Below are 12,951 nucleotides of genomic sequence, written 5' to 3' on the forward strand. Positions count from 1 at the left end.
GCCTACTATATTCTTAATAATCACAAGCGCTTCTTTCTCATTTTAGCATACTTACAATAATATTTTTTATTAGTTGAAAATTTATATGTTATTTTAAATTATCAATTTTACGTAATTACGTGCAAATTTTTGTATTTTTGTTAATAAAAAAATTGTATCCAATTGATACCAGAAAGATTTTATGTATATAACTTTTACATACAGTTATTTTTACGTAAAATTAATAGTTGAAAATAGTTAAATAATAATTTAATTAAATTTATTAAATTATTTAATAATTTTTAAATATTAATTTTATACGAAAAAATTACAAATAAATTTTTACCCTTATTTAATAAAAAAATGTAGGTGTATCAAATTTCCTACCGACTTTTTAGTAATTGAAAGACACTTGATATAAATAATTCCAATACAAAAATAAGCATCAAAGTTTTTTTCTTTCACATTTTTGTGTTCACACTTTCCTTTGATAGCCCTAATTAAGTCAACCACTAAGTCATGGAGGGTCATCTCTACCGGCATGCCAATCATCATTATCTAATAAGTGGTCACTGAATATAACAAAACATTGCAAAAATTCAATTATTTTTTCAAATATTTGTATGTATAAAATTAGGGGTGTCCGCGGATCGGATCGGATATGGCCGAAAATTCGATCCGATCCGCACAATTTCTATCGGATCGGATTGGATATGATATCCGCACTTTTTAGTGTCGGATCCGATTCGATCCGATCCGCAAATGTGCGGATCGGATCAGATCAGATATCGGATATATCCACATAATTAAACCTTCTCTTTTTAATCATATTTCTATGTAAAAGAATTCGATAAAAATATTTCTTTCATACTTTTAAGCTTATTTATTCCTAAAATATTTTTAATCAAACTCTCTCTAAATAACAAAAATAAAATAATACAATATATGAATAATAATTACTAACTAAAACATACAAACAAATAAATATAATACCAAACATATATATATTTATTTTTTTTAATTATTATAGTGCGGATCTGCGGATCCGCGGATCGAATATGCGGATGTAGAGCAGATATCCACGATCCGATCCGCAAAAGATGCAAATCGAATCTGATCCAATCCGATCAATTTGCGGATCGGATCGTATCAGCAATTTTCGAATCGAATGCGGATATTTACCGCGAATATAGTCCGATCCATGTACACCCCTAAATTAAAATACATGATATGAATTGATTATATTTGACAAGTTGTTGAAGCACATGCAATACCCAATAATGTTGCCCATACGTATTTGCTACAATGATGCATTCTACCGAAAATAACAGTAATCAAGAGAAAATGAAAAAACTCTACCCCACCACTATCATATATATGTTGTATTTTCATGTTACTTATATTATTATTTGAACCATTAAAAGCTGATTAATTAATTGTTTTAGAATCAATTATATACATTATGTATAAATAACACTTTTTTGTTTTCATGTTCATCAAAATTATTTTTACTACTACTAATACCTAAGCCAAAAAGAACTTAAAACTTTCATGTTCACTTCTTTTACATATAAATAGGGTTATCATGGATCAAATTCAATTCGCATATCTACGGTGTTTATCTGAATTCGATATGAAAATTGTAGATATGGATCCGATCTATAAGGATATCAGATCGGATCAAATCTGCACACTAATACAATTAAATTGTGGATTTCAGATAGGTATTTACATATTCGCGAATCCGCAAAAAATAAATAAATAAATAATAAGTAAATACTCTTTTTTATGTTTTATTTCAACTAATAATTATTCTATTTTATTTTTATTATTTAAAAAAATATATTTAATAATATTTTAAGAATAAACATGTTTAAAAGAGTGAAAAAAAAGATTTTATTGATATTTTTAATAAAAATAAATTTTTTAAAATATTTTTATGTTTTACAAATATATCCGATATCCGATTATTCGATCTGCAAATGTGCGGATCGAATCAGATTAGATTCAAACTTAAAATATGTGGATATTAAATCCGATCTAATTATTTTAATATGAATCGAATCAAAATTTTTGTTATATCCAATTCGATCGGTCCACGTCCACCCTTACATATAAATAAATAAATAAATAACATTCTATATGACATTTTGCAAAGATATAAATTGAAGTAAAGTAGTAGTTGAATTTATTGACGAGTAGAAGTTCAGTGGGGGTACTCTACTTGCATGATCTTTGACATCTACGAAATAATTGATGGACCTAAGTCTCTATTATTGTGTATATATGTGTTTTCATCAAAGAGGACAAAATCACACATTCACATAATCACATGTGCATCAACAATCAATATTCAGAATTTTATAGTTTATCTAATTAATTTATCTAATTTTAGAATATGGTTATCTTATTTGTTTTAAATAATCAACACAATCTCATCATCATTATCTTATAGTAGTAGAATTGAGTGTCAAATGGAAACTCATTTTTAATTAAATATGTCAATGATATAGACTAAAATAATGCACCAGAGGAAATAATAATTAAAACATGATATTTGTTTAAGAAAAAAATTAATTAGGATTTTATCATGCATATTAAAAAATTATTATTAAAATTACACAACTGTAAAGAAGTTATACAATTTTTGCCAGAATTAACCTACGAAGAAAAATATAAAATAATTATTACAAATTGACATTTAGTAAAAATACAATTTAATCAATAAAAGAATAATTTATTAAAGGGTATTTTAGTAAGTAAAATTTAATGATAAAAAATAAAATTTTTGTTAATGGATATTTTTTCAAAAAATAATTTTTTTTTAAATGGATAAAGTTAACATTAGTTAACACAAAAAATTTAAAATGGATTAAAGAGGAGGTTTTTAAAAGTTAGAAGGAAGAATAATGTACATTTATAAAATAAAGGAGAGGAAAGTGTCATTTTAGCATCTCGCATAGGAGGAAAGTGGAATTTTCTCTAGAATTTATAATAACATATAGGGTGAATATTCAACCCTGTCTTTGACAATTATCTCAAAGATATTATGAGACTCTCAAACAAAAAAAATTATTTTTTTCGATTTCTGATCTTTATTTTTATGAGACTGATTAGTCTATATGTCAATGTCAATGATTAGTCAATGTGTCAATGATTTGTCAATGATTAAAAATATTGACACATGGGTTAATTAGTCCCAGAAAAACAAAGATCAAAGATCGAAAAGAGTATTTTTTTTAGAATCTCGTTGTCTTTTGAAATAATTGTTAGAGTTATTTAAAATTTTTTCCTAACATATACTTGTGATGTTTTCTTGTCAAATGAAAAAATATTCACATAAAAAAAATATCATTATTGGAGAACATAAATAAAAAGATGACTTGTTTTTTGCTTTTTACTTTATTCTTTTATTCGATATGTTGTTTTATTCATTTAAAAATTTATTATTGATTAATATTTGTTGCATGTATGAAAAATATTTTAAACTTTATTTTAATACTTATTTAAGTGAATAAATAAACTGATTACTCAACTAACCTAAATTATTAATTCAAAAATAATTAATCATAGATCGTGACTGCAAAAGAAACTTTGGGTGACATTTACTTTAAGTAAATTTTTTTTTATTTTATATATGCAAAGTTCATTTAAGGTTCCACGGCCGATGTAGAAAACTAGGGTTTTCCTCATTCCAATCCTCTTGGAATTGTTAGTATGGTATATGGCCTTGTCCCTCCCAGTGGCTTTCCAAAAACCAGCAGTGGTTGCCCTATTGGTCCTTGTTCCTGTTGGGTACTTCTTGTCTTTGTGACTGAAGAAATACCACTCGTTTTGAGGCCCTGATCCTATTCTGCATTTATCTGCACAACTCCACACATATATTTCAATCATCATTCAATGCCAACATCTTAGTATGGTACTTAACCATTTCAAACAAGAATGAAATACTATTTTTTTTCAATTCTCACAGTATTTTTTAATCCAAAAAATTAAAAATTAATTCAAAGCGGACCTGGTATTTATTTAAAAATTTGTTATTAATCAATAAATTATTGTATGTACAAAATAAAATTTAAATTTTTAATAATTATTTAAATAGACAAATGAATTGACTATTAGACAAATCCTAAATGAGATAGAATCATTGGAAATGAAAAGAGCCCATAATGAAGCTTCTAAGAAATATTATTTTGGGCCTTATGTATTAATTAAACCTCTTAAGAAGCCTATGTATCTCTTCAAATTCCACATTCACTGAACCTAAATACTGAGCCCAATTAGGCTTATTTATTGTACTTATTCTTCTATGTATATAAAAAGCTCAAAGTCATTGCAATTTGCAAACATCCAAAATTCAGCAAAAATTCAGACAAAAAAAAAATAATAATAAATCAAAAGTGCAAGAAAAAAATAAATCAATAATAAAAAAAAAATGGAGCTTACTTGACGCTGGTGGCAGATGTAATAACAAAGGCAGTTGTAATGCCAAACATGGTTGCATAAGCCATGACTCCACACACATGTTTATTCTTCTCTCCTATCATCATTTTTCATAACATCCCTTATGTATTCATTCACTCCAATTTTTTTGTTCTTGAAGTTTGGCAGAAATTTTCGGTTTACATTAAATATATTCTCGATGACTAAATTTTTAAAAAATTTAAGACCAATCTAACAATAATGCATGAAAATTATGCTTGATTTGCTTGTGTTGAGGGTTGTTCTTATGAAATTGTTGTTGAATTGGTCTTAAATTTTTTGAATAATTAGCCGTCAGAGGTATATTTGATGCAAATCGAAAAATTTTAGAATAAAATTGAAACAAAATAAAATTTAGGAGTATTTTTAAAACTTTTTTCAAACTTTAGGGACAAAAAGTATAATTTACTCAATAAATAAATATTTAATACCTAAAAATAATTTGACTGCATCTATGAAGGAGGAACTCCTGGTTGCACCATACTCAGGATGAGGGTGTCTATAGCAGTCACTAAGAAGGTTTGAAGAAACCATGGTTGTGACTGCAAATAACACAATGCAAATCGGACCTCCAATCCAACCTAGTTGCGCCACCGACCATGCTAGAGACAGCACCCCTGCCCCTATCACTCCTGTTATTATGTGCGCTATCGCGCTCCACACGTTACCTTCCAAAAAAATATTCCGTTAATTTCAAGTTTTTGTTACGACAGAAATTTAGTTATAAAATCTGATATGACGTAGGGACTTAATTAAAAAGAAAAAAAAAATATAAAGACTTAATTAAAAATTTAATAAAATTACAGAGATCGACGTAATAATTAAACCTAATTTTTGTTACTTGCTACTTTAATATTTTCAATGGATAGAAATTAAATTCTTAATATGAATGTTGGTTATATATAAAGACTCAGATTGAATTTTGGTTAGAATTTAAGATTTTGAAATTGAGAATCAATTAACTACCATTCATATCTACTAGTCTAACTAATTTTGCACTACTTGTTTATTTCCATCCCAGAATGCAATTCCAATACAATTTGCTTTTGATACATTATGATTGCTTGAAGATTATTAATGAATCCATTAGAAAATCTATATATAAAATTAAGTGTTGGAACAAAATTGAAGTTACTTACCAATTCTCTTAGGAGATTCTCTTGTCACATTATTGCCTGAAGATGAAGAAGAACAGCTTTGATGAATCAAGGGAAATTGCTCCATGAATTCATCAACCATTCTTTAAATTCTTCTTTCAAAGTTTGATTTTTCTCTTCTCAACAATCACAAGGTAGAGCAAGAGGGTATATGTAATGAAAATAAATATAATATATATATTTTTTAAGGAATATTGTAGAAAAAAAAATATGTTGTAAANTGAGCCTTTTAGATCTGAATTTAATAAGTTTGTGAGAAAAATAATAATAATATAAGGGTATTTATATAATTATATTTGTGCATTTTGAGTTGATATTTATACAAAAGACATTTCTTCATTCCAACACGGAACAACATGAAAATTGGGTTTAGTTGCTTCTTTTGAATTTATATTGTCAAATTTAGAATAGTATAAATGAAAATAAGGAACTTAGTAGTTTTCATTTGCTAAAATAAATGAAACATTTTAGAACCACAAGTTATTGAATTACATTAGCAAGTAGAAATTTTAACTTAGTGATTCTCATTTTCAACAGCTCCATGTCTAAAATATCGTTTGTCAATCTAATCAAGTACTATTAAATATTACTAAATGAAATCTTTATTCTATTGGTGCCATTGACGCAATCATTAGTGGCTAACCATCATTTTAGACATTAAACCATTTCTTTTTCAAATATTAGATCCGTATAAGTAACCATATATACATAAACGTCATTGACATTCTAAACTTAGATAAATTAATTTTATATGGCAGCACACTATACTTTAAAAGTTACTGTTTATACCCTGGCCCAAACACTAGAGTCCAGGCTCAAATAAGAGACCCAATCCTAAGATTGACTCTCACTCGACACCGATCTTCTCTCAAGAAGTCAGTGTCAGCAACGACTTGGTCCAAAGAAGTCGGGTACGAAGATTAGTTGGCAGATAACACTCAAGTAACTGCCCCTAAAATTTCTCAACCCACTTTCAGAAGCCATATCCCAACTTTTCTAAGATAAAGGGACGGTTATCCTCCTTAAAAGGTGGAACTACTCCAACGATGATTATTGGTTCACCACTATAAATACACTGACACCCCTCAAGTATTACTAAGTCCCAATACTCTCTAGACCTGCTTACACCCTTGCTGACTTAGGCATCGGAATGTCTTTGCAGGTACCACCCCCCATTTTCTCACACATACAAGTCGGACGGAGGCCCAAAGACGCAAATATGCTCGGAGGCTTCTCTCCTCAAACGATTAGACCAACCCAACGAGTCTAACCCATTAATCTCCGGTTACCCATCGTAACATTGGCGCTGTTGTCGGGGACCCGAGAGATCAACCAATAATGGCGGACAATTCACCAGAAGATGGTCATACGGCGTCCGATTCTTAGCAAGAGAATCTCGACGCTGGAAACAATGATGCGAATGGGACCACCCACCAAGGTGGCGCCGATCAGAACAGAGAGGGTACTTCTGGATTGAAAGACCCAAAGACAAACTCTTCTGATGGACGCGAGTCCGGAAAAGAAGGACAAACCCATGCAACCGACTTCATGGGACTATTCCACGGCCACCAAGGGCATTTGGAGCAAGTGGAGCAGGAGTTAGAACGACAGCGAGAGGTGGAGAGAAACTTGAGGAATGAGATAGAGCGACGAAAAGAGCTAGAAGAAAAGCTCTTGAGGCTGGAATCCACTCTCAAAAGTCAGAACTCTCGCAACGACCGAGAAGATTCCCTTTTGAGAGGAGAAGATCCATTCAATGAGGACATAATGAGGGCAAAAGTTCCAAGAAACTTCAAGAGCCCCGATATAGACCTCTATGACAGAACTACGGATCCCAAGCATCATCTAAGCAACTTTAAAAGTCGGATGTATCTGGCTGACACTTCTGATGCCACTCGCTGCAAAGCCTTCCCGGCCACCTTGTCGAAAGCAGCAATGAAGTGGTTCGACAGCCTCCCTCCAAGGTCGGTTACCAGCTTCGAGGACCTCTCGTGAAAATTCCTAATGCGATTCTTCATCCAGAAAGATAAAGTAAAATACGCATCGAGCCTCCTGGGAGTAAAACAGGAAGTCGGGGAGCCTCTACGGGACTACATGGAAAGGTTCAATAAAGCGTGCCTGGAGATTCAGAACCTGCCCACAGAAGCAGTTTTCATGGGACTAGTAAATGGACTTAGAGAAGGCCCCTTCTCCCAGTCCATATCTAAAAGGCACCCCGCCTCCTTGAGCGATGTACAAGAAAGAGTTGAGAAGTACATCAACATGGAGGAGAATGCCAGATTGCGAGAACCGAGTTGGCGACCTGGGCACCCTCACTCATCAAAAGAGAAAGAAAGGGAGCCCAAGAAAAGAGAGGAAGTCGGCCCCGAAAGGCCTAGGAGATATCACTCTTATACTCCTCTAAGAGTCTCCCTAGTTGATGTCTACAGGAAAATTTGTCATACCGAAAGACTACCTCCCCCTAGACCCATCAAAAAACAAAAAGGGAGGGAGTCGTGGCGACTACTGTGAGTACCATAAGATATATGTTCACTCAACAAATGATTGTTATGACCTTAAAAAAGTGATAAAAAAGTTGGCCAGAGAAGGTCGGCTTGATAGATATCTCATGGAAAGGTCGGACCATCAGGGGAAAAGGAAGCGAGGCGACGAGAACCGGAGAGATCCACCCCACAAACCCCAGAAAGACATATACATATGATATCAGGGAGATGCTAAGGGGCTGCAAATTGTCAAAAACACTTAGTGTAATAAAAGTACCTTTGCAAATAAATAAAGATCTTTTTTCATATCTCTATAAATTCCTTTTTATTCGCCCTTCCTACGAAACGCACCGACTTAAACTCGACAAAGCGTGAAAATCCTATGAATCGACTTAGATGGTCGTCAGGATAAAATGACGAGGTACAAGTCGGTGTAAAGAGGCTATAAAAGTGATCATGATGAAACTCGGAAATTACTCGACTTACAAAGTCAGAAAAAACCGAGAAGAAAGGAAATGCATCGCAAAAATAGCATAAGTTACGGAAACTCAGTAAAAGTAAATTGAGTACGAGGAATATCAAAAAAGAGATAAGAAAACCCATAAAAAAACCAAAGGCAGAACTGTCCCAAGACTTTGAGAAAAGTTCAAGATAACTTAGACAAAGGACAGTCAGTCCAGGTAAAAGTTTTTTTCAAAAAAGACAAAAGATTTCGAAAAGTAAAAAAGATCAAAAAAGGTTTTCAAAACCTAAACAGAAAGCATGCAGGCCAACACAAAAATAATATAAAACCCTTATCCAAAAAAGGGTATTTTTAATTTTGTTTATAGCCATAAAAGGCCAAAAAATTGTCAGCAAGTTACCACCACAGAATAAAACATAAAAAGGAAAAATTATTTTAAAACGGGGGACCCACAGGCCGGGCCCCCATATAGCCATCATAATTTAGTTGGAAGAAGGAAGATCACCACCACCAAGAGAAGGGCCATCACCACCAGGACCAGGGAGAGAAGTCGGAGCAGCATCCAAAAGAGTTGGAGCGGGTTGGTCGGGGCCTTCAGAAGGAACTTTCGAGGAACTCGGAACGTCTCCCCAAGAAGGAGACTCTATTACCCTTTGCCTCCGAGTCTTCAACTCGGAATCAGTTTCAGGTCGGGGAGGGGAGACAATTGCACCATTCACTACGATCTTGTCAGGATCTAAGGGGGAAAGGTCTAACTCGGAGTGTTCCTTAAAGATCCTCCATGCCTCCTCTGCCCCCTCAGCAATTGAATCCTCCAAGTCCTGATAAGAGTCTCGACACCCAGAGAGCTCCTTCTTCAGGTCTAAGTTCTCCGTAAAAAGCCTGATATAATTCTGCTCCACCTTCTCCTTAAGGCCCTCCGCCATAGCGCACTGACCCATCAGCTTCTTCTCCCTCTCTCGAATCCGATCCTTCTCCTCCCTTAACTTGGTAACCTCCTCCTTCAACTTCTTCTCCTCCTCCTGGTATAAAGAAATCCTCCCATCAAGCTCCTCAACCCTTTGGGTAGAACCCAAAGAACTAAGGGAAGTATGTTCAAAAATATCCAGGAGTTTCGTACACACCCCAGCCGCCCGGACGCTTCCTTGAACTATAACATTCAGATGGTTCCAAACCATAACATCATCCATATTAATGGATGAATGAGGAAAAAGATGTTTTCGGACAAATTGGGGACCATCAAATGTAACCCCGGAAGAAGAGCCAGAAGTCTTCCGCTTCTTTTTCTCGGGTTCAGGGGAAGGTCGGGGGAGGAGAAGGAAGAGAAGAAGTAGAGGAAGAGGACCATGATAGGACGGGAGGAAGTCCCCAAGTTATGAGGATGAGGAGGAGGAGGAGGAGCAGGAGGAGGAAGATCACCAGTGGCCCTCAAAGCGTCCACCTGCGCCCGAGATCTTTTCTTGGCATCTTGAACTTTTTGGTAAGAGGAGGCAGAAGCTTTCTTCACCATTTCTGAAAAAGAAGAAGGTAAAAAATCAATTCACAAAGAAATCGAAATTCCAGAGTCAGAAGTAGTTAAAACAAGTCGGAGCAAAATAAGAAACAATCATATCTACATATTTGAGCCCGAACAAAAGTCGGAGACCCTTGGAGAAATTTCTTTGTATCCAAGTAAGGGGCCCTCCCCCAAACTTCTCGAAGGAACCCCACAACAGCTTCTTCGACCTCGTCTAAATAATCTAAACCATACTTCTCCACAGAAGAAGCCTCCAACCAGTATAAAGGAAAACGAGGAACGAAATTTTCATCCAGGAAAAAGGGGTAGTGACCCTCTACAACTTGAACTTTAAAGAAGAAATTTTTGAAGTCACGGAAGGATTCGTCAAAAGGTTAAAAACTCTCCGACCTTGAATAGCTCGGAAAGACACCCAATGTTGTTTATTGTTTTGCCCACTAAAAGCTTGGTCATATGAAAAAGATAAAAGAAAATCCTCAAAGAGGTCGGAAAATGTAAAGCCTGACTAACAAGTTGGTAAACCTTCAAGAAACCCCAAGAGTTGGGATGGAGCTGAGTAGAAGCGACACGGCAGTGGTGCAGGACAGAAATCTCAAAAGCAGAAAAGGGCAGAAAAACTCCTAGTCGAGCGAAAATACTCTCATACATAAAAAAGAAATGAGGGTCCTCATCAGAAACCCTCCTAAAACAAACCCGGTCTTCCGGACCCGGGGCAATCAGTTCATATTTTGGCTTGTCCTCATCAAAAGCACAAATCCTATGATGCGTGCGAAGATCAGTGATGTAGTCAGAATCTACAAAAGGTTATTCTCCAAGAACCGTAACATCCACCCACTGAGCAAGGGACTCTAGAGAAGACATTTCTCCCTATATAAAAAGGATAGCAAAACCAACAAAGGAAAAAGAAAAAGGATCAAAAACAGGGTCTCTAAGGGGCCTGGGGTCAGATCCTCAACAAAACAGAGTCACTAAGCCTACAGTCAACACTCCTCTCAAAGTAAAAATATACAAACGAAAGTATTTGTAAAAAAGAGAGAAGAGAGAAGAATTAACCTTTGCTTGAAAAAGGGTAGAAACAGTAGTGGCTCAAGAAAGGAGGAGTCCCTTCGAACAGAAGTTTCTTTCGAATGGAGAGGGCAAATGCGAAGGTTTTCAGAAACGAAACAAAGAAAGAGATGGAAAGTATTTATAAATACATTAGCGGCATAATGGTAAAAACGGAGGCCGTCACTAAAGAGGTGCGCCGTTACCAATGTAACTGATCTTCGTGTGTGAATACGCAAATTCCTAACAGACGCGACGTTTGATTAGACACGACTGTTGAGAAATTTTAAAACACGTCAGTTCTGAAAAATCACGTCGGTTCCTCATCAGGTCGGCTACAAGCCCGACTTAAAATACTCGAACCCAACTCTCAGAAGAGGTTGTACTCGAGTAGGGGCATTGTTCATACCCTGGCCCAAACACTAGAGTCCAGGCCCAAATAAGAGGCCCAATCCTAAGATTGGCTCTCACACGACACCGACCTTCTCTCAAGAAGTCGATCTCAGCAACGACTTGGTCCAAAGAAGTCGGGGACGAAGATTAGTTGGCAGATAACACTCAAGTAACTGCCCCTAAAATCTCTCAACACACTTCCAGGAGCCATATCCCAACTTCCCTAAGATAAAGGGACGATTATCCTCCTTAAAAGGTGGAACTACTCCAACGGTGGTTATTGGTTCACCACTATAAATACACTGACACCCCTCAGGTATTACTAAGTCACAATACTCTCTAGACCTGCTTACACCATTGCTGACTTAGGCATCGGAGTGTCTTTGCATGTATCACCCCCATTTTCTCGCACATACAAGTCGGACGGAGGCCCAAAGACGCAAATATGCTCAGAGGCTTCCTTCCTCAGACGATTGGGTCAACCCAACGAGTCCAGCCTATTAATCTCCGGTTACACATCGTAACAGTTACATATAGATTGCTTTTAATATTAAAATAATTTTAATATATATAAAAATAAAAATAAATGGAAACATTTATTAAAATATAAGATTATATTAATTTTTTTAACTATAAAAAACACATGCTAGTTTTGAAAAATATTTTTATAAGTATTTTCAAATTAAAAAGACTCTTAGATTTCAAAACTAAAGCCAGAAACAATTTTTTTAAAAGTTATTTTATCAAACCGGCCAATATATGAGTACATCTACCTTATTATTTATAGTTTCATCTTGCATACCGTTTGATCTAATTTAATTTTAATACACTCAATTAAATAATTATTTTTTTTTCTTACGCAAAAATTAGTGATTTTTGCCAATGAGCTATAACTCAAATGATATGGTCTCCCCATACTTATCTAGAAATCGCGAGTTCAAATCTCATTCCCAATTTAAAAAAAAAAAATTATGTGGTTTTTGGTAATAAATCTAAGAAGTTTTTTATTCTTTTTTTTGGATTTACATATGTTGTTAATCCCTCTAAATATGATACATGTCATTTTAATTTTTATTTCTCTAAACACCTTTATTTTTATTCTCTTTTCAGTAAATTACTATTTTTACCATGAATATTTCAACCTGACAAATGTTTAAAAAAAAATTAATGTTTACAAAATTTTCATTCCTCTGATCTGTAACTTTTACTTTGACTTCCGTACCTGTTTTTTTAGTATTGAGTTGTGATATTATACACAAAAAATAATGTCTTGGATATTTATAATATTTCTCATGATCAGAAATCAAAATATATAAAAAAAGTCTAAAGAACCAACTCTAATATAAGCTAATTAAGTTAAATCTTTTTTATTTCTGATTTTGAAATTCGAAAAATTAGAATAGTAGAAGGTTGTTTTTTTTTTTTTTTTCTTCT

At 34.0% G+C, this 12,951-nt stretch overlaps 1 protein-coding gene across 1 annotated transcript in view; it reads right to left on the reverse strand.

Moving 5' to 3' along the window:
* The window catches only part of LOC107608991 (probable amino acid permease 7), a 10,448-nt gene extending 4,700 nt beyond the window's left edge, over positions 1–5,748 (reverse strand). The window contains exons 1-3 of the mRNA XM_021106851.1: positions 5,601–5,748; positions 4,893–5,129; positions 4,426–4,519 (exon numbers count right to left, since the gene is read on the reverse strand). Of these exons, the coding sequence (XP_020962510.1) occupies positions 4,426–4,519; positions 4,893–5,129; positions 5,601–5,700 (431 nt within the window). The 5' untranslated portion in view covers positions 5,701–5,748. The remainder of the gene's footprint in view (positions 1–4,425; positions 4,520–4,892; positions 5,130–5,600) is intronic.

This window comes from Arachis ipaensis, chromosome B07, assembly GCF_000816755.2.
Source record: "Arachis ipaensis cultivar K30076 chromosome B07, Araip1.1, whole genome shotgun sequence".
Classification (NCBI taxonomy): Eukaryota; Viridiplantae; Streptophyta; class Magnoliopsida; order Fabales; family Fabaceae; genus Arachis; species Arachis ipaensis.